The 27,327-nt window shown below is 32.2% G+C and overlaps 1 protein-coding gene across 5 annotated transcripts; it reads right to left on the minus strand.

Moving 5' to 3' along the window:
- LOC126902449 (uncharacterized) lies at positions 1–27,168 on the minus strand. 5 transcript variants are annotated; one of them, XR_007703219.1, is made up of 28 exons: positions 26,921–27,168; positions 16,982–17,144; positions 16,766–16,914; positions 15,483–16,216; positions 15,079–15,135; positions 14,935–14,993; positions 14,707–14,864; positions 13,377–13,431; positions 12,871–13,042; positions 12,724–12,786; positions 12,037–12,196; positions 11,581–11,706; positions 10,668–10,872; positions 8,722–8,898; positions 8,188–8,448; positions 8,023–8,124; positions 7,748–7,861; positions 7,464–7,674; positions 7,185–7,395; positions 6,978–7,119; positions 3,203–3,511; positions 2,152–2,495; positions 1,873–2,005; positions 1,378–1,530; positions 1,104–1,201; positions 939–1,030; positions 290–403; positions 1–227 (listed from the first exon to the last, which is right to left on the minus strand). XR_007703219.1 is itself a non-coding variant. In XM_050679736.1 (28 exons), the coding sequence occupies exons 2-27, from the start codon at positions 17,129–17,131 to the stop codon at positions 323–325; spliced, it is 4,512 nt and encodes a 1,503-aa protein (XP_050535693.1). In that variant the 5' UTR covers positions 17,132–17,144; positions 26,921–27,168; the 3' UTR covers positions 2–227; positions 290–322. The 5 variants fall into 5 exon arrangements, 4 of the variants coding, with proteins under 4 accessions (XP_050535697.1, XP_050535694.1, XP_050535693.1 ...); XM_050679736.1 differs by having other exon boundaries at positions 2–227; positions 943–1,030; XM_050679740.1 differs by having other exon boundaries at positions 1–403; positions 943–1,030; positions 2,152–2,342.
- Positions 27,169–27,327: the final 159 nt, after the last annotated feature.

Genomic DNA, 27,327 nt, shown 5'->3' on the forward strand with positions numbered 1-27,327 from the left:
TACCATAGATTAAACAAATTTTAAAATATTAACAGTTATTATGGTAATTTGACAATATTATACAAATTTGTAATACTTTATATAAATGCAATTTTTTTGTATTAATGAAAAATAAAATATTTAAATGGTATACAAGGTACTGTTTTTGTACATAACTGTTGTGTAGCAGAGCAACTTAAAGTAAAATCAGTCTATTAAAGTAGTCGAATACAACCATTTATAAGTATCTATGAGATAAATATAATAAAAAAAATATTAATTAATCTAGATAGGCAAGGTAATGTAATACCATTGTTTGAATTTCACATTTCATTAATATGATTTAACCAAATATCATCAAATATATACTTTCTATAAAATTTAATTTGATCTCTTTGTCTTGATTACATTTTTCTGATTTTATCTGCAAATTATAAGAATGATTTTTTTTTTATAATATAATAATTAATGCGATATAATTTTATATTTAACATGGTTAAAGTAGTAATCACTATTTAAATAAAACTAATTTTGTGTGTAATGACTTTCGCTTACTATAGACCTATCATTTACTTATATTTTAAAAAACCTTTTTAATTAATTAATTCTTTAATATGTATTTGTTAATAATAAATTTTGTGTATATTTCAAAAGTTGATTATCAATTTTAGCACTTTTTCAAAAACGCAAAACAAAAGAAAAATTCAATTATAATTTTTTTTTATTGAACCATACTTTATCGTTAAAATAAGCATATGATTTTTTGATGGATATAAATCCCATTAATGTATTTTTGAGATTGAACAGTTTTGGAATACAATTCACGAAAATCATCAAATATTAGAACACTTTCAAATTTAATACATCTTTAGAATCTTTTCATACTAGTTTTAGTAATTTGTATTTATCGAATTTAAATTTAAGATTTTTACTTATAGATCATTTACAAAAATAAGTACTTGCATTTCTTTTTCGAACATAACTTGAGCTTGACTTAACTTCGACGTTAGATCTTTTTCTAGTTATCTTAGATAGTTTCCATTTGTTAAAACTGTTAAATTCCAACATTAAATTAAAAATATTTAATATTTAAATACTAAGTATCAATTAAAATTATTACTTACATATTTTTTCCAGATTGCTTTTCTGAAATATTTTTTCTGTTTAATGACAGTGATCTAGATTTAGGATTTAATAAAGTTTTTCCCTCGCCATAGGATATCTAAATATTTATTTACATTTTTATATTGAATATAGTAAATTTCATAAATTACGTTATTTCAAAACACCATTATATAAATTCTTAATTTTAATAGTGATCAATTAAAAAAATCAACTACTTCTTTAGATTGTTGTGTTTTTATTTATAAAGTAAATTTTGATTTATTGCTTTTTTACCTTTTTGTATTCATACGAAGGCGTGTTATCAGATGAATCCAATTCATCATTTAACAATTCTAAACATGACGGTCTCTTGTTAATTTTTGAAATAACTCTCGATTCTATTGGAATGTAATGAGAACTATTATGGAATTTTTCGTTGGAATCCATCTAAAATAAAAAAATTTTATGTGAAATTTTTAACATTTTAATTATTAATATTTTTATTTGAGCTATCGATACATCGTAATTAACTAAATTATTATAATATAATCAAATTTTTTTAATATGAAATAGGAAGTTTTCAATTAGGTTTGAATCAACCACTATAAAAATGTTTTTTAATGTCACAAAAAATATAATGGATTAAGTATTTATTATATACATATTTTCTATTAGTGTCTATTAACCTATTAGTTTTTTAATTATCTTATTTTTACATAATTTATTTTTAATGAAAGAAAAATGTTTGATATCTTTAAACTGTTATTAAAAATATATAAGTCAACAAACCTCTGCTGACAATGGTGAAGTCGTACTGCTATTTGGAGTGCCCCAGAATTCTTCGCTAGATGCATCGTAACTATATTTATCGTCTTTTACTGGTAAACAACAATTAGTTATTGGACAAAAATCTTCTGACTGACTAGAATGTAAAAAAAAAAACCAAACGTGAATACCAGTGTAATTTTTGGGAGTATTCATTTTCCGTACTTTATTTTATTAATTTTATAAATTTACTTAGTACTAGAAACATAAAAAATGTGACTAAACTTGCAATTTTTCACTTACCGGTAATCAGTTGTCGAACAATACTCTGCTTTGTCTAAGCTATCTGTTGAAATATTTTGATTAACGTATTTGTCAGACAAAATTTCTAGAGGTTGGAAAGCAGTCTGTGGCTGAAAATAGTATTGATGTTCTTGAAGAAGTTTTTGCTGATTTTTTTTGTCTGATCCGTTATTGTTTCTGTCGATATCTAACTGTTTACAAGTATTCAATGATGAATTGGAAATACAATCTTTTGGTATAAGCTTTTCATTGAAATCTAAGAATGTGTCTGAATAACGATTGTCATTATTATTGTCACAAGGTTTTTGACACTTATCACATACGTTTATCGGAACGACAGTTTTCTAAATATAATGAAATAAAACTTCAATAAGCGATCATCTTTTTATTAAGAGATTGATTTTAATTGAAAGATCAGTAAAACTGAAGATGTCAAAAGTTTGAATATTCCAATTAGTGCCGCAACTACAAAGCTTGAGGCTTGTGTGAGAATGTGCCCCTCTTCTCCCCCGCAAGAGATTTAAAAATAGTGGACCCCATTTTAATGTAAGCAGATCTCCAAGTCTGGTTTAAATCCAATATTTATACATTTTTTCAACAAAAATATTTGAGAATTATAAAATTAAAAATTCTTACAATAGTAATAAAATGAGCGGGAGGTTGTTTATTGATGAGGGACTTAGATTGTTTTTCTAGTAATTCATATATTTAATAATCATGGAAAAAAAGAAAATTTGAATTAAAGCTTAATAAATATATACTATTCTAAAACTGGTCTTTAAGTCACAATATTAATTGTAGTTTGTTTTAAAGTATCTTATATATTATTTTTATAATTATTTTACTGATAAATGTCAAGACTGATTCAAAAGTGATATAGGTTTAATAGACTTGATTTCTCAGGCTTAAAAAGTTGCTTTAAATCTTTTAGGTAACTTTATACAAAGGGTAATAGATACGTAATGGTGTTAGAAATTTGTACTATTTGAAATTGATTATATTATTAAATCTTATGTTTTATTAATGATTTATGTGTGTAAAATTGACCTACTTGACTGTCATCAGGGCTGCTGACTATTGAAAATGTTTCTGTTGACACGAATTCTTCTTCACATTCGTCACGACTTCTTATTCTACGTTGAATTTCTGCTTTTTTTATATTCATTTGTTCTTCTGTCCAACATTCGAAATCGTCTAGTTCATTTTCCGAACCGGCTACGTCACACTCAGGTTCGTCCTCAGCAGCACTTTTGAGTTCACCCTTTATCCATTGAGATATGTGCAATGCTTTGGCTTTGTTGCATGTCGTTTTGCTCAGTCGGAGACATTTTTCATCTATCAACAATGACACTGCCAACGACTACAAAATCCACATAAATTTCCTACTAACGGCCGTACATCAAGTCTAACTATAATGCGTTTTATCAAGCGATGCATTATAACAAATAACTATTAAACATATTAATTAGAAACGTGCTCATAGATTGCGAAAAATATACGAATTGTGCATTAGTGTAATAAATAAAATATGACCAATTAAAATTGAAGGAAGTACTGCAGTTGTGTTCTATTATTAAGAAATTTTAAACATTTTAATTGTTTTTTTAATAGTTCTTTGTTTTTAGATAATATTTCAACATACATTTCCTTGTAACTAAATGATCTTATAAAGATATTCATTTTAGAAAAACAATAATAAATTTTATTAAAATAACACCATTAGTTTATTTATTAATTTGTTTTATTTTAAAATTATCACTTGTTTTATTTAAATAAGAAATGACACTTTTGAAAAGTTATTAAGTGATTTTTTTTTTATTTACAAATAATATGTTACTATGAAATTTGAAAATATAACATAAAATATGTGATCGAGTCGTTTATTACATACTTACCATCTTAAAAAAAATATTTCTATTTCTTCTTGTTTATATAACAAACTATATAAACTCAATATAATGATTGAATTAAATGAAATCATAGGCAGAACTTATTGAACAAATACAAAAGATAGTACTACTTATTATGCCAATTATACCATACTTTTTTGCATTATTGAAGTGTTTACATTAAGATTTTTTAAATATATTTCCCTCGTTATGATTCTATTAACTAACTGCCTGTATTATTTAAATAAATTATTCATTTTACCTTGAAAATTGGTTTTAAGCTCAACTTTTTAAGATAAAAATACTTTGATAACAATCAACTGTGATGTGCATGCTGATGAATGAAATTAGGGTTACAGACATATTATTTTAATTGAAAAAACTTATATAATTGTATAATATAAAATTTGTATACATGCATTGTACACTGTGCTTCCAATAAAAAGTAACTATTTTTGCTGTAAAAATCGAGTCGCTGCAAATAATTAGTGTAAGTAATAAAGTTTTACAAAAACTGCAACATAATAACGATTTTTTTTTTTTTATACCGTAGAATGGTGTAAATAAAAACAATTTTGAACTTCCAAAGCTTGTAGCGCCTTTAAGAAAAATCATAGAATAATGAAAAATATCTCAAAATATGAATCTTATTGAGTACTTAAAATTGACGCTGGAATAACTTTTTTGATTCATTCCAAAATTTATCCTTTTTTTAAGTACGATGTATCTATTTATCATTCAGGTGTAAATAAAAACATATACTATATTTTAATGTTTTGTGATTAAACTTAGGTAATAGAAACAAAAACAAAATGTTTAAAAATATGTTTTTTTAATTTTGTCGCAGAAATACCGAATTAATCTCTAAATTATAGTTATAATTATCTATAAATCCGTAAAAGGTATGAATTTAATTATAGACCTTATGTCGTGGATAACCTTACCTTGATTATGACAAAGAAAACAATAACCAAAGACCATTCTCCAACATACGTAAAGAGCAAATACAATTTAATCAGTCTTAGTTTTTATTCACCCCATTCTACGGAAGATAGTTTATAATTTTTTCTGAAAATAACTTTTATATTATATAGTTCAGTATAGAACAATGATTTTACATATATATTCACCTTCGATTATATACTTTTTATAATAGTTTGATCAGTTTTTACCGTTGCTTTTTAAGTAAATTTTTTTTTTGATAATAAAAAAATAAGCTACAAAGTAGGTTGTGAAAACATTTTTATTAATTTCAATTGTACAAACATTTAATTTTTATCTACTGAAAAATAAAAATACTAATTTATTTTCTATAAAAAACGATATGTAGACATTTTATAATAATAATAATAATCCACCAATTAATTTATAACACGTTCAGTAATATCCTCCAGGACGGAACATTGATTCTTTTATGATTTACTCACAGTCTAAACGTAATGTCATAATTACAAGTAGTATTAAAAAAATACATATCATACGAATTCATTACAATACACTAGTATTACTTTTTCGATAAAAAAAATTAAAAGTAATTTGAGTTAAAACTAAATTACTAATTTACAATTACTTTATTATTGTTAAAAAAATATAATAAATATTTGTTTCTTTTGCTAAGGTATAGAAGTCATAAATTTAGATTAAAATAGAGGACATTGTATGTATTAGAAATGTATTTTAAAAATTTTCATACACATAACATGTTAGACTTAGTCTAGTATGCGTTTGACTAATGACTAATTCAAAATTGTTGCTATTTAATTCATTTTATAGTAAAAGAAATGTAACAGTTACGAAGATTTTTTGAACGAATGTAAATTCGTTTGGTAATTTCATTATTTATACACAGTAAAACTTAAGTAAATACGCTTATATAAAATCTTTACTATAAATGGATGGAAATGTGGTAAAGTGTGTTTTAGCGATGAATAATACAAAATCCAGTAAGTATTTGTTATAATGCATGTATACAATTATAAAGCATTACTATGATTTTCATATTTTAATTATATGTTAGACTTTCCCCACTTCGAATAGATGCTGACGCCCTGTGCCTTTAAAAATGTACTCTAAACTAGAAGGCAAATAAAATGTAATTCAATTTTATGACTTTTAAGCAACTACTCAGCTACATAGTTATATACATTTTTAATCAAATATATTATAAAGCTATTTGTAACAACGTTTCATAAGATTTAAAGGCCACTTAAAAGTATGAAATGTGGTTACGAATAGCTGAGGGAAAGTGCAATAAAAAAATAATTAAACTATCAACAAAATAGTTCTACAGTATTACTGATGATTTAAATAAAAATTAGACTATTTATATTACACATGACAGCATGCATTTTGTTATAAAATATTAATCGTGCTCGAGTAGAAGTCCAAATATAAACAATTATAAATACTACTAGGGTGGTTAGCTGTTGACTCGTTTTGGAATTTTCTTTATGCTGCTATGAGATATATCTATCTTTTTAAAATTGTATTAGAAATTCTATATAAATTACTAATTTGTTGCTTAAAATCTCTAACATTAAACTATCGATTAGTTAATACTATGCAGGGGTCTATTGTAGAAAATTAAGCTTGAAATAAATTGATTCTCTGATAATATTATTAAACATTTTATAAGAATATTTTTAAAGAAGAAATTGTCTTTTAAATTATTTAAGTGAAACATATTGTTTTAAATTTGAAGTGAAATTTCTTTATTTCGAAATTTGCCAGCGAAAAACTTTATGTATCTTTGTTAGTTTTGAGCACACTTTTACAACAAGGGTCCCCAAGATCCCGACCTTAAATGCATTAGAACCTAGTCGGACTACAGCATCTATTAGGCCGGGGAGCCGAATCTCAGGACGGTGGACGAACGAGATAACGATCGGTTGAGCCGGTGGGTGTAGTTGGGTTGCTTAGCGATTGCTTAGACTGTACCTTTAATCTGTCGGTGCTAACCCCATCGTCTAGGGTGGCTAACGAATTGGCCAACAGATCGTCAGGAGAGTCCAGCGTTGCTAATGATGTATTGTTGCATTTGTTGTTTGTTGGCAATATACTGCTTTTGTTTAATGCCAAACTAAAACAATGTAATGACACATTCCATTATAATAGCATATTGGTTGGTGTAATGTAATGTCTTACATTTGACGTTGAATTAAATTTTGCCAAACAGCCTTCAATTCTGGTTTTGGTGCTCGAAGTACAATAACTCTGCCTTTAATTTTGCTGGGCAGCCTAGAGAGAGTACCAGACAAATCAGCAAACAACGGACTACATCCAGTCATTGCTGGGTGGTTATGATGTGGAGATTCAACGGGTACATTGCTATTGATGACCAATCTAAATTCTGCATCTAAAACATAAAAAAAAATGTAACTTTTCAGATTTTATTTTTCTCATTTTTTTGTCATCCAAAATTACCTTTCTTTTTAACAGAAAACTGAGTTTGAGAAATTGATGAAAGAGGTAACGGGTCGTCGGTAACAAAAAGAACACGGTCCCTACTGACTTTTGTGAACATTAATATATCAGAAAATAACAGCGCCCAGTAAGAGCGAACTGAACGTCCTTCGACTCTACTCAGATCACCGGCGAAAATCCATTGACGATCGGGTACGTTCAATATGAAAGGCTGCAATAAAATTTAAATCAGTGTTTAATAGTTTTGTCGATTTCAAGTAATATTATACATTATATCCACAGACCTTGCATCGAGTAAACACTAGTCTAGTCTCTAGATCGTTGAGCGACAATAACGGCTTACCATCCACGTCTGGTTCCATAAGGCCGGATTCGACAGTAATGAATCGATAAGTCGCCTACACAATAAAGTAAGTGATTTTTGTAATTATAATTTTCGTGTTAAATAAAGTTATCATTCAGACAAAGTGATCAATAACAATTGTAAAATTTAACTATTGACATTGTTATATAGTTCAAATTAAAGATGTGTTATTTATTGTGTCGTTTTATATGTTACCTGCATCTCGTGGACAATATGTGATAAAGCTTCAAAATCATCTTGGTTATTTTCCGAGTTGATCTGGATCAGCTGCATGCACTTCAAAATGTTGCGGTAGTGCTACAGTAGAAAAAAATAGGTAAGTAAAAATATAGTTGAAAAGGCTCAAACTTTTAGACATACTTCTAATGGTTTGTGCAGAAATGTGATCAAGTCGGGTCGACGTTCTGGTATAGGCGGATCTTTGATGAGATTCAGAAAATTTGTATTCTGGGACTTTTCTACCAGTAAACTATCCGCTCTGATGATACCCTTGCAATATTTGTAATAAGCCGTATTAATTTGATCGATTTTGTTGACATAAACTTTGCACATGTTTCGTGCAAGCTGTTTCCAGTCGTTATCGATAATACGCTCTAACGTATCTTCGGTGATACGTAATAACTGAAATTGAGTTTTTCGGTTAGGACAGTTAGCCGAGACGATTCATTTTTAATTAGTAATAGAAACTCAGAAACTGAGGAAAAAATATACTAGTAGACGAGGAATCGAACACAGGTCTTTTGCTATACGAACGAAAGCTTTCCCATTAAGCGGTCAGGTAGCTATACTTAATCCTCAACTTCTGAGTTTCTTAATTATCTGATAATTAGGTTTATTTGTTTTTTTATTTTCTTGGTAAATTATATTTTATTAAAAGTGCCACAGCAAACATACTTCTTGTACGTTTTGAAAAAGAATAGTGTGTTCTTTGGGCTTGAGCACGTCTTTTCTTTCAGCCAACGGTAACAAATATCTACCAATACCGAACTGTAAACACAGTACTAGTTGTTGTTCGGCTGTCAGGAGCTGATGAATCCATTTTAGTTGTAAATCAGTGTTTTCCAAAAGATTCTTAAAAGTAAAAATTATTTATCATTAAGTTGGTGCCCTTCCGATTAAATATTAATAAACTTAATTTTTAATGATTAAAAATTATATGTACATACAATACATATAATTCATTCTTTAGATTTAACTTGTTTGAAGGTTGCATTTTTGAAAAATGCTAAATCGTTTTTAGTAATTGTTCATTTAAACCTATTAATGTTCATGTATTGTTTTGAATTAAGACTGTGTAAGTATTATAAATAAATACCAGTTACATCAAGTAAAAAAGTTTATAGTCATAGTCATACTAGTACAAACAAAATTTATTACTTTCAAAATTAAAAATACTTTTTGCATTTTCGAACTTTTTCATTCTTTGTAGGATGTTTTAAAATTTTTTGTCTGAATTATGATTAATATTTTTCCCATATTTTCAAATTTATAGTATTAACATTTTATTTTTCATTTACTTTGTAAGTACTCGTTACTTAATTTTATAGTATTGTATTAAGCGGAAAATATTATAATTTTCGCATATATTCAATATAATTAACAACAAATATAGTTAACAACAAAATCAAATAATTAATTAATTTTTTTTTTGTAATAAAATAAATAAATAACTTGTAAGGAATTATTCTTTTACATAACCAAAGTGTAAATTCTTTCTTAATATTAATTTCAATTTTATGGTGTGTCTTAAGAATATATTGAGTATTTTTAAAGTATATTTTACAATTAAAAAATTCAACATAATTTTATGCATAATTCTAACTGATTTATTAAAAATTAGTTTTTTTCCGACCATATTATGTAAAAATTGTTAGGCTTCATATAAATTTTAATAAATTTGAATCTTTGCTTAATTATATAGGTGAAATAGCTACCCGCTCTACATGATTTATTAATTTAAAAGTTATTATACTTCATCTGAGAACTGTGTTATAATTTTATCTCGATTAAAGTCTAAAGTCATCATTAATTGTTAGCAAAATTGAATAATACACATTACATTAATACCTTCTAAAGGTTATTAGAATTTTTCGTTAATAAAATTAGGTTACTCAGGAAAGGAAGCAAATAGTGTAGGGGATAAATCATAAAATAATTATAATAAAACGAAAACTTTTAAACAAAAAACGAAACGCGTTTATGTACAAAAAATAATAATAAAAAGATACAAAATAATAAATACAAAAAATGTGTTTTGTATTAGTTTTTGTTTCCTAAAAAAAAAAATGCACAAACACAATTATAACAAATGAAAGGAACAAATATAACGACATTTAATAGCCGCATGCAACAATAAAATAAAAATAATAATAATGTAGAATAATACAAACATAAACAAGAACAAACATAAAACAATATTATGGTGTACTAATTTCTACAAAATAAATAAAAATATTGGGATTATAAGTTAGGCAAACTCAAATAAAAAAATTAATTAATATAAGCACACAATTATTCTGGTAATTTGATAAATTTACTATGTTACTTAAATGGGGTTATTTAGTAAAGAATACCTTATTATATTTAAATATCATACTGGCTTTTAAGTTTACTGGCTTCAGTTCCAAAAAATAAAAAAATACTCTGTGTCACAATATTAATTATCATTTTGACACTATACAATAATAAAGGATAAAAAATAATAATAGTAGTAGTAACAAGCGATGAAAAAAAAAAAAAAACAAAAAAATAAATTATAAAATCAAAATTAAATTAAATTTGCTATTTACAAAAACAATCGAGATTAACAATTACACTCAAACGACCACGCCAGAACCTACCTCAGATGTAAATGTCACTTGAGGTATGTGAAACCTTCTCCTCGGTGGCTCTTGTAAGGACATAGTCGTGTCACTTTGCGAAACAGCGGATGCAGCCAAGTTAAGTACACCTGGAGTGGATGTTGATCGGGGAGGAGGTTGATTTTTGCGGTTTGTCGTTGAAGTTTTATTATAAACTTCTAAGAATAGCTGATTACCACAGGATCTATAAAAAAAATGTACTTTGTTAGTGTATTCAATGTACTGGCGTTGTCTTTTATAGTTTTTATCTAATTTTTATCCAGACAAACAAGAAATTTATCTGGATTGCCATCGTAAGACAATGTTATAAATATATTATTTTTAGTTCATTTAATTGACACAAAAGCTCTTAAAATATAATGAAAATAAATAGATTATTTTCATTATTCTTTATTGCTTATCTAAAATAGTTTTTTAAGATAAATAATGATTTCTTCAACACTTGTTGCAAATGGCAGAAATTCAACTCAAAATTATAGTAAATCTTTTGAGTAAAATAAAATGATTAGGTTATTTTACCATAGAATCACATATCTCTGAAACGATATGTCACATGTATATTGAAATTTTTAATTGCTGTAATGGACATTAAATATTATTTAAACCATTCACTGAAGTGATTTATTAATTATTTTTGTTATCATCTGGTTTACTACTTAATCGACGCAGTAACAATTTTCACTATAATTCAAACTTTTAGTATTACTCAAAGATATTTTAATGAAGTCTACTTCGACATTTGACAATAATGGCATTCAAGACTATATCGCTTCAAATTTAAAACTGTTTCTTTACGTTTGTTGTACTTAACTATTCTAGTATACTACGTGACTATAAACACCTATGATTATATCTAACCCCTTATCAAAGTGTATAGGTGCGTAAAACTTACTTTATCAAATCCATAATATCATCTTCAGACATCATGACTACATTGGTTTTATTGATGAACACCACATAGTCGCCTGGTTTCAAATCGGCTTGATCAGCAGGTAATCCACACTCCACTCGCTCCACTCTATAAAACAAACACATCAATTTTAATAATTGAAAATAAAACACTTATTAAATGAAATGATAAATAAAAGTACAATAGGTTAGTTTATATTAATGAAACTAAGTGGTTATTGTATAGGAGAATCAAAATAGGTAACCAAAACTACTTAATTTATTTGTGTCTAGAGTTGTATGTTTTCAAACCTTTGTGATTTAAAACGATACACTTATAGAACAAATGACACAGCTATATTTGGTTTTTTTTTTTAATTTATAATACATTCAATAGTTTCTTTGGATATTTAAATGTAAAAATATGATACATTATAATATAATATTATACAATTGTTACCTTGGCGGGTGCGTCCACGCTATGGAAAATCCAAAACTTGAACCTGGTGATTTCGTTAATCGTTTGGTTACAGTGAATGGTGTTCGCCCACATCGACCATCTCTAGACGTCAAAGGAGGGTCCAATTCTAAGTATTGTAAAAACTTATTTTCTTCATTACCTAACGATAAAAGAAACACAATTAATTTTTTACTATCTCAATTGTTCAGAGAATACTATGACTTATTTACTTAGAGTTTTTTTTAATTTGCATTATTATTCTATAGATACTTAAAATTTTATGCATAACGTCCTTTCTGGTTTTGTTTTCAAGACAGTTCATTTTTGTTTCATTTATTGTAACGGTCGAAGTTCAAAAAAACAATTGTTTACATTATAGTATTAAAATATTATGCAACAAAACAGAAAAAGTACACCTTCTCAAACAGAGGGTGAGAAGTCGTTATAGGGTAAGAAACGAAATCGCTGCACATTATCCGAAAAGTGTGTAAAACCTCGTGCTCGATTTGTATAAAACGAATTTTAGTGTACTATGATAAAAAATTTTACTGGAAGATTGCGTGCAAGGAAATTTAACCATGTTATTTTGATGGCTGTTATAGAGATGTATTTCGTGCAAAAAAAAAAAAACTCACAGCTTTCATATAAGCTTTCAATATAAACCAATTTATAGACTCGTAAACTTACTAGTTTTAGAAATAGGCGTTTCTTTCTTTGATACTTTTTGATTGCTTTTGCTTTTTATTGACACTGATGTAAAAAATAAAATAAATATATTAAACACCACACGAATAATTTACTTTATGGCCTTAAATGTAATTATATGACGCTTACCTGAGTTATAATTACTAGGTGTTGGATCATCATCGATCATGATGTCTTCCTCGTCTTCAGAGCACTGCACAGCTCTTATAACTGTTAAATCTTGTGGTCGTTGAGCTGGCGTAGAGTGTGGAGGCATTCGTCCTGGACTCTGAGGGACCAATTTAAACGTGCCGTTTACTTCCTGCAAAACAATTAACGTTTAAAATTAATCGTGACATTAATAAGCCCAAATCCTTGAAACAAGACTACACAAATAGGTCAAATGTTTTTGCATTTTTCCCGCAATGTATTATAATTTAAGTGTTGCGGTCAAGGGAAGGGAAACATTTCAATGGTCTCTTGACGATTGAAAGGTTTCAATGAATGTTGCAACCTCCATCCATGATATCTATTGTAATTTTTATCATTCAAAATACATTATTCGACAAATAGGTAATTATAAGAGTAATAAATATAACTTATAATAATTACAGTTAGCTTATAAAAACTAAACGGTAAACGCCAGAAACACTTACCTTTTTCATTATGTTTTTCACTGCAAACGACATGTAGCCCAGGAATTCGCTTCTCCTAAATCACAATATTCAAACCAATTAAAAAAACTATAATTTCATATTTAAAAATATTAATATTAAATATGAATTTTTTACACAAGTTAAAAGGACAAGTTATTTATACAAAATAAATAAAAAGTGAAATAAAATTTAAAAATTACAGTAAACAAACGACAAGCCGCCGTCGAAAGAAGCGATGTACTACTGTTTGTGCTTGTGCGTGCTGAACGTTGATACCGGAGCTGTGTGGGATCGATCGGTTGCAACCCCCACACTTGCTCTCTTCTGACCGTCTTCTTACCCTTAGTCAGCATCCCGAAAATACCCTTTACACTACCACTGCCACACTATAAACGACCAGAAACGATGGCGTGCGGAGTACCCCGTAAAATGCAAATCGCAACGATCGACAGAAAACCCGGTTCAGGGATACACTGAGTATTTATGCCCATAATAAAACAGTTTATCGGCACTTCAACTTAACAGCCATTTATTTTTGTTGGAGAGGTGAATAAAAATTTAAGTGTTGCTCGAAAAAACAGCACATTTTGGATTCAGTGACGTCATAAGTGTCATGACCACGTATCAATTTTATTGTTGGTGTATGATCAGTTTGAGTTTTTTGTTTTTTTAAATTTAGATAACATAAGTAATTTTTTTTTTTTTGGAAATCTTGTATCTGAATGAAAAATGTTTCAATCTATTATCATATAGACCGTCAGATGAGCGGTTAATAACGATTAGGGTTAGAGCAAAAAACTATAATGCGTATGATGGTATAACGTTGGGATCTTTTCGACGAATTTCTTTGTGCGTTTGAGTGGAACCGTGTGATCAGCAATGGTGTGAAACGAATGCAATAGGGTAAAAATCGATTGAAGATGATATTCCAACGATAAGAATTAGTCGATGTCGGGGTGCCGTCGATCATTGCTAGATTTGTGAGAACACCACTATATCGTTATTTCATGGTATTATAGACAGATTAGAGGTATCTTTTCTCTTCGATTAGAATACTAGTGCAATCCTAAAAAGGATTCCCCCTGAATGCTCTACATTTAAGTATATGGAAATCCGCTGGTTTGGTGGCGGTTGGGACAAGGTGCTATTAAATTTCTTTTGTATTGTATTATTGATCCTGACGGTTATGGGATCAGATCGGGATGTATTTATTTTCAATAGCGATACACTACTCTTAAAAATTAATTAAGAAGCTTTTGAATACGTTTAATATATAAATACTATAACTGTCAAATTTTAATTAAACTAAATTAATATTCTTGAAAATTACCTTTTTGTTAAGTTTCGATGCCACGCCGATATTAGTATTCTTTTATCAGTGTCTTCTTCGGAGAGTGGTACGGAAAACGACTCGTCAAATCTAGGATTAGACGAATAATGTCGAACTCGAGTTCTATGACAAGTTCCTTTGCCGGGTACAAGATAAACCTAAAAAAATAAAAATATAATATTTAAAAAAATTGTGTCAAGTGTTTACTTAAACTTTTCCTTTATTTACTTTAATATATGTATTGGGAGGTTCCCCGTCAGAGCAAACTAAATTCCTGCCTCGCTTTACTATAAATTTAAACAATAACAATTTAGTAAAATAGAAACTTATATGTGACGAGTTTCACTATTCATAGTGGAAAAGGTTACTTACATTGTACGTTTAAGTGAGTAGAGTCTTTTAAGCTAATAGAAACTTCAAGACCGGAAGCTGAAATTTAAATGTTGAATGTTATTCATTTATATAATGTTAAATTAATTAAATTCGACAGTGTATGTTATATTGTAAAGGTTCTAGCAGTAGTTTATTTATATGCATGTTAATATGATATTTATGCAAATATGTTTTGTTAATAAATTAAACTAATGTACTATGTTACACGCGATTTTCGTTAACATAAAATACAAGTTGGGGATTTGTTTTATTTGTGGTTGTTTTATTATGTAATAAATTTTATCAAGTTAACGCAAACGTAATATTCATTTACTGGTAATTATAAATAAACTAGGGAAATTTTTGAGGGAAATAGCTTTATTGCAACATAATAAACTACTCACCTTTATCAGAGTTCTTTTTAATTGATCTTCTGTTTTTTCTTTTAGCTGGCGAATCTGACACAGGAGACACAAATGACAGACATCTCCTAGACTTCAGGGTAAAAGTTTCATCTAACATTGTTGGGCTTTTAGGGTCACAGCAAATGATGTCATCTTCAACGGTTTTTGATGACGTCGTGGACAAACTATCCCCGGCAATGATTACAGGTCCTACAGGAGTTTTCCAGTAATCGTCGGACTCGTCTGGATCTCTTCTACAAGGCGTAATAGGGCTAGGTGGTACAACGGAGTGTGGGGTAAATGGGCTGGGCAAACTGTCAGGTAGTGTTAAAGCACCCAAATTTGGTCGCTTGCATGGTGGTACGTGACTGTCAGACCACTTTCGTTTCAACGGTGACGACTTACGCAGCCGAATTTCCGCTAATCTTTTAGCCAAAGGTGATACAATACTTAATCTATCTCGTGCAGCATCATCAATAAACGTACAGTCTTCCATACGAATTTGATCAACAAACTGATCGATGAGCCTAGACGCACAAAGGTCGTCAGCGGGTCGTTGCGGCAATCGCGGTAAGTCTTTATGCAACAATTGTACAGGTTCTTCAGTCGGAGACATAGACACACATAAGTGTCCGTCTGCTGACGCTGGTGTACTGCCAAGGTTGATCACATGGTCCGTTGTGCATGGTTTCTTGCGCTTCACATTGTCCGCCCATATGTCATCACCGGATCGCCTAATGGAAGAGGAAATTAAGTAATTCAATTTGATTATAAGAATATCTATTAAGTCTAATAGCTTAACGATTATAATTAAACTTTTAAGTTAATATCAGTTTAACATCATGGGTGTTAAAAAAACCATACAAAGAACGAACAACTCTCAACCATATGGGTAGCGATCGTCCGTCATCATGTATGTAGGAAAAAATATTCCAATAGATACGTAAAATAACTTAGGTAATCATATATAAAAGACGTTTTAATAGTTAAGAATAAAAAAAAAAACCTTATAAACGGTGCGTTAGTCTGCTGTTATGAACAACTATTTAAATTAACGGTTAAAATTATGTCCGTTTAGTCGAGGAAATAGAGATTAATTACTGTTTTAACGGATCAATTAGACTTATTAAAAATTTAATCGATTTAAAGAAGTACTAAGAAATGATCGCAATATTTCATGTTTAAATATAGTTGGTCTATTAAGTATGTTGTCTTCACTAAAAGTGCACTGTCTTGATGTAATGGCTTTAACGTTTAAAAAAAGACGTTAAGTTTATATTCACCTTTTTTGTACGGTAGGCATCCAGTGGGTTTCGACGCAAGGGCTCTTAGTCCTCTTGGAAGGCGACGCTACCACCGGACTATTGTGATTGCTTAAGTCTCTTAGACTTTCTCGACGTCGGCGGCGACATGTCTTGACGGGTGTTACATCCTTATAATAAAAACAAAATACATTAAGAAAATAATACAAATGGTTACAAATATTAGTTGATACTTACCACACATCCCGAGTTTTCCTTGTCTTGCTTGTCTGATACTCTGGACGGCCTTCTTCGTTTAGGTTTATCAGAGCAGCACGCTGATTCATCAGTCGTTTGTCTCCAACCACCTCCAACTCCCCGTTGACCGATAACTGTCCACTTTAACATTACCGTTGATTACCTAAACCAAGTAGGTCGTTAATAAATTTTGACATGATAAAGACGGAATTTAATTAGTAGTGTTTTTTTTTTACTAATGACGTCAAACAATAATCGTGGTAAATGACTTAACGAAAATTTAATCATATTAACCCCACAAAATAAAATTAAAAAAATAACCCACGTTCATGAGATAAACGTTAATGCAGAACTGTGGATTTCCGGTGCATTAGTCGACTACGGCGGTTCCGGAGGTTTAATTTCATTGTTTATCGCCTATTAGCATATTTTTCTTACACTACCGGCCGGTATGTGTCCACATAACCGATTTAGTCGTTTGGAAACGTACGGAGGAATGATCTACAGTTTGTTGCCGTGACAACCCTGTGGTATACACGAATGACTTATTAGCATATTATAAATTCTGCCAGCAAACAGGACAACAGCAGGGATATAAAGACCCCCGCTCGATTTCAGAAGTAAAAAATTCTCTGCCCCACAATAGTGTTTTTGTTTTGTTTTTTATTTTATTTTTTTTACCTTATATAACAATGCACGTGGTATTGTGTTTCATTGTCGCTATTTTTCGCGCCGGATAGCGGATAACAAGTCTGTGTTTTCTTTTTTGTTTTTTTTTTAATCCTCATCATTCCTGTTCCGTTTCCTTACCCAACACCCATTCCTCGCAACCCTTTTGCCGAGCTCATAAATTTTCAGGCGCCATCCGCGCGACGGCCACGTAAAAAACCGACCGTATGTACTTCCCATGGATTCCTAACCGGGCCACTTAGACATTCTATTGTCAACGATGATCTCTTTAGTTACCTTTTGTGTCTACCACGACGATCAACCGTCGTAAATCAGCAATCAGTTCATGTGGAAACGAATGAGATAAAAACGGATCTCAAATAATAAATAAAAAAAAAGAGTCCTTTGAATTTTTCATGACCTTATTGAACTTCTTCTAATTAATATGCACGAGCGGTAGTTGATGCGGCTGATCATTTAATGCGACTCTTATACATAACATAGTTAGATAATGAAATCTAGGTCGGAATTTTATCAACATGGCAATACGTCCAAGATCAATCATCGTCGCTCAACGGCTGAAATAACATTATAATATCAGCTACTCGATCCCTTGATATTTTTCGACCGCACTATTGTTACAAATAGAGCGATTGTTTTATTCAAAATAGATAATCCCGGGGTTTAAAAGACGTTATAAAATTTTCATATTATTTTGCACAATAGAATATTCTACCTACTTCTTTTAAAATTTGAATATGAATCAAAATCAATCTGTATTCTAGACGTCAATTAATGACGTTGCCATTCTTTCTTTAAATAAGTTTTTTGTTACAGTTATAATATTGATAACTGATTTATATGCAATAACATTCTCGTTATGGGATAATGCTTATGCTTAGAATTTATCTCAAGGAAATCATACAACTTAAACTAGTAAAAGGGTTATTTTTTTCTTTAATAAGGTTTTTATATTAGAGTAATAATATTATGAACACTTTTTGAATATCCTACGGCGTGAACATAACTTGACATTAACATATAATTATTTTAAAAAGGTACAGTGAAAGAATAGAAAATTACTACATTTGACACTCGACTGAGTTTTTAGAAAACATTTTTTTCTTCCAGGTAACTTTTTAATCATAAGTTCAACATTAATGTAAACACATTGATCGATAAACACATCATTAAAACGACATCAGCCTCGTTTCTATTGAATCGCTACTTTATAGTCTTGTTCCCAAGCACCAAACAGACTTATTGTATTTCACACAGTCACAGTTTATTGCGTACCGTATAATAAGGGGCTTTTGATTTTTTACTTTACGATCAATAGCATAACTACATACCGAACCGTCAAAAGGCAATTAAAATAACTATAATAGTGACAATAACTATATTGCTACGTTTCGTAATTTTGTGTGAAATTCATTCGTAGCTAAATAATAAGGGAGTTGCCGGGGGGGACCTTTTATTCGCACGCACCTTTAGTTTCGGTACGCGCCGAGTTTATGATATTATTTTTGATTCGCAAAAGGACCGCGTAAATAATACGTTCAATAATCGAACGTCTTATACGTTGACCAACCGTCATTGCTGTCGACAGCCTTCTGATATTGTATTTTGTTCCATTCAAGACTGCTAAACGGAAATGGTTCATGTTTGGTGTTAATACATTTTTATAGCTTTACGGCGTAAAAAAATACTACGCCGACAATAGGTCTGGAAATCATCGTGTTAAATTGAGTTTCGGACATCCGAAACAGGTGTGTACACCCGCGAGTTACTTTCTACATGTTTGGACCGAGCGCAGGTGGTATACGAGCAATTTTCATTCTACTTCACCTCCTCCTGTCGTTCCATAATGAAATTTGAATGCATCGCCGGAAATTCGTCGTTCACATTACCGACCATTATGCCCTTTTAAAGTTCATACGGCGCAGACAAACTGAAATGTTTATTGCAATAGCTGGAATGATCGTGTTTATTTTTTTCGTATTTAACCGTTTCAATCCTTTTACGAGGTAAAAATCCTCCCTCGAGCGCATAAATATGAAATAATATATTGGCCACGCTGATATCTGTGAAACGCGCGTTAAGTTCAATTACAATATCGAACAACGTCATTGATGTAGGTATACTTTTAAATGTGTAGGTATATTACGATGGGGTGGAAACGGAACGAATCTATTGCGGATTTATGCGGAAAAACTGCTTGTCATCTGGTGAGGTGCGGGCTCTGTGTATAAATCTACGAGCACAATAATAACACGAAACGAGTGTATGACCCCCACACAGCCGGTAAAGATGACGACGATGATGTTCGCGAGTGTGTTTTTGCGGATTTATCGGCGGGAGGTCGACCATGTGATTGATGATCGAGGCTTAAAAAGGGTTAATAACAAGCGGGTCGAGTGTAACCGGGCACAGTTTTCGGGTTTCCTGTAATTTTACGGGCATTCATGACGAAAACCTCGTGAGAGAAAATTCAATTATTTTAACGGTGGTATTAAAAGTTTTTTGTCCTAAGGGATATTCAATGATGTTATCTGAGAGAGTAGATTTCTACGCGTCCGGTCATCGCATCGTCAGTCTTGGAAGACTTGTCACAGCGGGACAGACGTAGGAAAAAGGGATGTCGGTATCGTTGACATGAATTCATTTTTACCGTGCAACAAATTATAGTCATTATAAAAAATACTAACGACCATTTTCGTGTGAAAAAGACACATTTTCTAAAAGATACGTTACGAAGAAACTTTTATTGTTTTCCACGAGTTATTAAAGCGGCATATAATTTTTAAACATAAAAAAGACATTGACTGACATTTCTTAGTGTTACCGCGTTAATTTATTACTATTAGCATTTCATATACTTATAATATTGACTACACATCGTGTAATAAATTGCTTGAAATGATCGTTAGTTCTTTCGGAAATAAACGAATATGCGCATGTAAACAAACTATGGGGGACCCGCATTTTTACTACAATTTTTATGGTAAACCAATAATAAGGTATTATTGCTTACAGACCGATGAATAGGACAGATATCGCGAAATGACGTATTCAGTTTTCGGTTGGACGTTTAGAAATTCAACGATAACTATTACGTGCAATTTTACCCGCCAAACTACATGTTTAATTATAGTTAATGACGATTGACAATGTATAATTAGGCTTTGTGTTGAATTTTTAGAGCTACAAAACTCATAAATTAATACATAATTGACCTCTTGAAAATGTTTCAGCTGCACTTGGTGTTTTTGAACCAAATTCGTATATTAGATCATAAAATCGCCGGTTATTGCTCTAAGCATCGAGTCTTCTATCCACTCTAAAATTACAGTCTTTGTGAAATCGTAAAATATAATATGTTGTTTACACACGGTCATTTACGATGTCCGGTCCGACACCTGGAACTAGGGAAGTGATCGAAGGATCGTCAAGACATGCCCCGTCGTTCAATTTATTCTTAAACGGTCGCACTGCAATAAAACTCGTTTAATTCGTATTGGTCTTTTATTAGATGATAATAATATCAAGAGCAAATTGTGTACGTTTCTGTGTTTGTTACAATAAACAATTTTCATTCATGACCGAGCCTACGACAATACGCGACCGGATCAAAACATTCGTACGAGGGTTCTGCACTGGTCAAAATTCACTATTATACTGTCTGTTTCTATATGTGTTTCCTTATATGCTGTACCGTGTTACCGTTCGCAACGAGCAATGCATTGCAGTGTAGGAAATGGATTTGTCGTTTGTACAACAATGGTCAACATGTCAATGTCACTGGTATCACAATGGAAGCGCACGATATTCTCAATCTGTTCGAGAGTAGTCTTCATTTCACGTGTACGCGTATATGATATAAAGGAACCGAATTATTACATAAATGATTTTTGCGCATTTCGGCTTTGCGTTTGACGACACAGGGGAGAGAGAAATAGGACATTGACAAGACTGAAAATGTCAACGTCAGACCGTTAAATTTTTTAAAATATATCCCATTTGGATACGATACGCCAAATTATAGGATTTCCGACGATTTGTGTTTGTATTTTATTATTTGTACATTTTTTTTTTTTGTGTATCAACTACCTGGATCATTATCGCAATACCGTCCGTTTTATGTGCGAGGCGATTTCAATGAAATAGTATTGTAATATGTAGTTTTCTATGCGTTCCTGCGAGACGTCTCCTGTGTGTTCACGCCCTTTGGTTTCGGTTACGATGCAATTGATATGCTAGCCCAATATTATGTGCGTCTTAAAGGCATAAAGGTCAATCCGGATCTATGGCCGTGGTTTCACCCGGGCTTAATAACAACATTTATTCGTTATGCCGACGTAGAGGGGGGTGCGTGAAACACGGAGTGCACCTCCTTCCCCTTTTCAACCAGCTACCCCTATTCGGACGTGTCTAAATTAGCCTATACAAATGTCAATAACCGTTTTTGAGAGAAATCGAAATGCCTACAATTATACGTTTATTTCCGGTCCACGTGCCCAAATCTCGGTGAAGTATAATATATTTGTGCGTTTCCGTTTGGGATCACATTACACGTATTAATATAACTGTGCAGTTATGTATACGTTTGTTAACAATCTTATATCAACGGACGGCCGTCGACACCGCGAGGAACGGGGTTAAAGGACAAATCACGGGGATAGCGAAACACACCTGGTTAGGTATCCACGACGAAATAGGCCATCTGCTCGAGGTAACAATATGCACCTTTAAGACGAAGAATAAGACGAAGAAGCGTGCCAGGGGCGTTGCGTAAGTGATCTTTGGTAAAACCTATTGCACGAATTTTTAAGGTGAAAAAAAATGTACAAAGGCAGCTGAAAATTCTATTGAAGAGTAACCGATTTTCTGCGACACTGGAATTCGTAAAATGTCATTTTTTCATTATTATCCAGTGATAATAGATAATTTATTTACTGTCTTCTGATCATGTGCTTCTTTCTTTCTCGGAAGAATTTTTAGTAATTAAATTCTTATTGTATGGTGTAAAATAACTACTGTGTTATGGTATAATTTTAGCATTGATTGAGCCATTACATCGTTTTTACGAATCCAATAAAAATCTGACCGTGAGCATTTATCGTTAGAAAAAACCGATACCGTTTATTATCAAACATGCAATAACTCGCAACGCGATATTTGAATAAAATGTCTATAACTTATGCATACATAAACGCAGTTAGGCTACAAAATCACACCGTAGAAAATTGTCGGATCTCGATCGGGTGCGGTTTTAGTAATAACAATAAAATTTATTATCGTTGCAAACGAAACTGAACTCTGGGTATAATGTCGGTGGTTAGTTTTTTATTGTAATGCAGAGCAGTCATACACAGCAGCACTAGTCAATTTGGATTCGCTTGTAATGTCTTGTGAGAAAAGAATAACACAACTTGGGAGGGCGAAGTATACGTATACAATAATCGTACTAATTTGCCGCACACAACAACCCTTTACGCATTATTATGTAAAAACGAATGTGGAATACATAATTTTCTACCGGGCGTGCACAGTAGACCAATTCCCAAAGGGTGTTTGCCCCGAAGACGGCGACAACCAATTCCATCCGACCCCCGGTAAGTGTTTTAATCCGCAATAACTGTCTGGTTTTACGACTGCGACATTGGCGCAATCACCCCGTAACGCGTCACCTGACTCGTTGGACTTGGAAATTTACTGCGCGGTCATCTATAGTTCTTATAATAAATAGTTTCAGCAATTCTATAGAAAGGACATAAATTTCGATTGGTTTAGAGAGTTTCGTAGGGATTGAGTGCGATGGGAAAATTTTCGGAAATCTCGGACAAAAGGGACAGAAAAACCAGACGTCTGATCTTTTGTGGATTGCCCCTCCGTCTGGACGAAAGGCGCTTCACTTGACCTTTTTTTCGCCCCGTTTCCCCGACTAACGTTTGGGGGGCCGCATCCTTGTGACACTATAGCGGTGGCAGCAGGTTAACATTATTATACAGCGGAGACTTGCACGGAGGGTCGACCGTCGAAAAGACAAAAAACGGCGTGTTTAATGCGCAATCGTGATAGGGTGCCCCGGGGGGAAAGATCCAGTTTTCGCTACACCGTTGTTGTTTGGCCCCGATTGGCCCGGGGATTTTCTTATTCCCATAAAACGTTATTTATAACGTTTATAAATTGTAACGGACCGGTTCTCCTAGTCTCTATCTCTTTTTAGTCTTTTTTTTTTTGTCGTCTGGTGTCTTCGAGTTTTGATACCCTCAAGAGCTTAGTACGAGACTATGATCAGATATAAATGAACACTATTTATTTTTACGCTTTAACAATTGGATCGTGGGTCAGCCGCGGTAAAAATGTCTCTATCGTTTGACGAAATCTCAATGTAATCCGGCTTATCTGTTTCGACAGTAAATTAGAAAGCCATCCGCGGAACGACTGCAATGGCCAGTTGGAATATAGTGTTAAAAAATAAGAGTAACTCAATAATACATGGAAATATGCACCGCCTCCTATGCGATGAAATTGGTCATTTAAAAAAGCAATTAAGCTAAACCATGAACCGTATTGAGTTTAAGTCACTTAGTTTATCGTAATGTAGTTGAATGCGTTCTTAATAGTTTTGGTTACTCTTCAGTGAGTGAAATTACTGCTGTTAATATATTAATAGTCATCGAGACGACGCTTTGACGTGATCATTATTCAAGGAGAAGTTATTGTTTGTGTTCACGAAATAGTGTCATGTTACGCTCTGCCAGTTTTAAAAGTAAGTCATACTAGTCAAAAGCTATATCCGGTAAAATCACGGTAGGACACGGTGCGGGTTGCTTGGGATTATCGTTATTATGTGTTGTCATAGGCCGATCACAATCAAAACAAGTTTGTACTATTTATTTGGCTTCGTCCATTACGTAAAATATTTGCATTCAAGTCAAGCAAGGGTTGCGCGATGTAGGTTTTTAGATTTTTCTTTTGCCCTTCGAATTTTTCGAACCGATTCCCTTGACCGGCGAAGACAGTGCGCCGACAAAGTGCAAACCGGTTTCCCTCGGCAGGGCACACGCATCATATCTTTTTCTATCCATTACGATAACAATGCTCATATTGTTACCTTGCACAAACTTGAATACCGTACTGGTAGTGTCGCCTGCACACAACACCACCGGTCATGCTAACCAAATTTCTCATAGGCATCCGTGTGCATAATGATAATAGTCCACGGAATGTCCAGCTGCGATATATTGTAGTCGGCCGATTGTCGCGAATCTTCCTTGCGCAAACACACCAACCCGACTCCAAGTAGTCTGCACGACGACCCCGAAGAAAACATAAAAAGACCCATGCACGTGCGTGGCCCCTTTCGTCGCGCTCCGAAGATATTATGAAACACCGTGGATCGTTATTGTACGGTATTATATCATCGCTGTTCAAACAGCGGACCGGCGAGAAAACTGTTAAAAAACACCCATATCTCAAATGAAATATTTTGGTTTATTTTCTTTCGGCAAATGTTTTTCTGGACGTCAGTTAATGTTTTGCATGTTACGACTATTTAATGAGTGCATTGTACGAGGTGTGTGCAAATTGGTACGCGACACGATTACTTGTTAATGGGGGAGAGGAATGAAAAACGGCGAGGTACCTAGGCCGGATATTATTAAATGTGTTTGTGCTGTAACGGCGACTGCATTGTGCGACGGGAGACGTGATTGACAAGTACATTTGCATTATATCAACGTGCAGTCAGATACGAGACGCCGAGTCTAGACGTGACGTGGTAAGGATAAAGGAGCGAGGCGGAGAAAACCAGTCCGGTGGTATTGTTTGGTCTGGAGTTCAGACGACGGGGGACAGCGCGGTCCAGCTTTTGGCGACAAAGGTGCCGTCAGACAAAAGAACCACGGCACTGTGTGTAATTACCATTGCCAAAATCAGCGGTTGACCGGGTAGTTAAAAAGAAACCAAAAGAGCTGCCGCTGCCTAACCTATTATATTAATAATCGATTGATCCGAAAAATATGTATAAATGCTTTTCAATTTGCGGTTTACCCCTAACGCGGTCGTCTTATTAACCCACGCGAAAATCTCAACCAAAAAATTCAGAGATAACGCTTGTTGCCAACGAGATTTGTCAACATTCAATTGTCATTACTAATCGACCGGAATAATATGAATTGACAGAACAGGTTTCGTCCGAGTATTGGTACATAACTAGTATTTGATCGAACGTGAAATATCGTCAATTATTGTTTAGAAATATTAAAATATATAATAAATGCCAATGTCTATAGTATTTTTTTTGCTAAACGTATTCAGACATTGAAAAAAATATTCTGAGGTTATTTTTTCATTTAATTTTCGTTGCTCAACTGGAGTTTAACCGATTAGTAATCTCCTAAATAACACTGATATTTAATCCACCTCATCTAGAAATATAAGATCTTTGTAGTAGCGCGTGGCTACTGTCTTTTTACATTCTTAATACATTCCGCCCATCGATGTTCCGAGACAAAACAAACAACCACATGTACGACAATGGCCCCAACATACCGAGCGCCGTTATCTGCGGGTTGTATCTCGAATTGGGTTTTTTACTTTGAACACGCGCCAAGAAACTGTTTTATTCACATTAATATGCATACTACTACAGTCACTATATTACTATGTATTTATTCCATAATATTTTATATCACTAGCTCAGTAAAGGTACACTCGCCCACGACCATATGGCAAAATGTCATTTAACATACTCAAGTAGCCTAACCAAAATATTCACAAGTTTTTTCAATTTGTTTACATACACATGTTAAATAGTACTTTACCCAAGCCGTTATGCGCAACGACAAAATGTTTAACAAATTTTTTGAATTTAAATTCATTATGCATGTATTGATAGAAATGTTTTCGCAGTTAGCTCAAAATCAAAAATAAAATTTCTTTACTGAAGATTATTTAATTCCTGTGTTATTAGACATAAAATCTTCCGAAATACGGCTAATAACTTTTCGAAAACCAATTTGTAACTTTTATCTAATTACATCCATTTTACTAAAATCAAGTACACCGCTACCGGAAATCTTACCGATTGATAAGAATTTATATAGATTTTTTTCTTGATAGGTTTAGTCGACTATTATCTATTAGTCTGAAAACAATTCAAGTCTCATTTCGTAGAAAAAATTTAACGGTTCCAAATCTCATTTGCGAATAAGATTTAAAAGAAGTTTTGGCGGCAATTCCTAATCTACTATTTAAACTTACTTCTTATTATCCGCAAGCACATTTGTTGAAATCCAAAAACGATTTTTTCGTATCCAAAAGATTGTCGCATCACATCAAAACGAAAATACGCACAAATATTGTAAAACTTCAAGAGATGAAAATCAATTTGATTTAAATGAGAAAACACGAAGGACTCGTCGTAACGCGTAATGCGATTATTATTAATTGAGTGTCCTCGGCGGCAACGAGACATGTGCGCGAGGGCTGGTCGAGCAGCGCCAAGAGTCAAACGAGAACTGAGTGGTGCCGAAGTGCTAGTCTAGCGACTGGTTCCTACGGACGCACGCACTACGCCCATATGTGTTTTCTATTACCATTTTGGCGATTTACAGCTGCTTGCTTGGCCCCATTTTACACACGTTATAGTGGCGCGCCACCTTTTGTAA

Source organism: Daktulosphaira vitifoliae, unplaced genomic scaffold (assembly GCF_025091365.1).
Source record: "Daktulosphaira vitifoliae isolate Bord-2020 unplaced genomic scaffold, ASM2509136v1 Scaffold_3, whole genome shotgun sequence".
NCBI classification, from domain to species: domain Eukaryota; kingdom Metazoa; phylum Arthropoda; class Insecta; order Hemiptera; family Phylloxeridae; genus Daktulosphaira; species Daktulosphaira vitifoliae.

Coding starts and splice junctions, on each gene's coding strand:
- LOC126902449 (XM_050679736.1), bottom strand. CDS start 17,131: ATGTTAAAGTGGACAGTTATCGGTCAACGGGGAGTTGGAGGTGGTTGG. Junction 7,396..7,463: donor GTTTTCTGTTAAAAAGAAAG/GTAATTTTGGAT, acceptor TTTATGTTTTAG/ATGCAGAATTTAGATTGGTC. Junction 2,006..2,151: donor TGTTCGACAACTGATTACCG/GTAAGTGAAAAA, acceptor TTTACATTCTAG/TCAGTCAGAAGATTTTTGTC.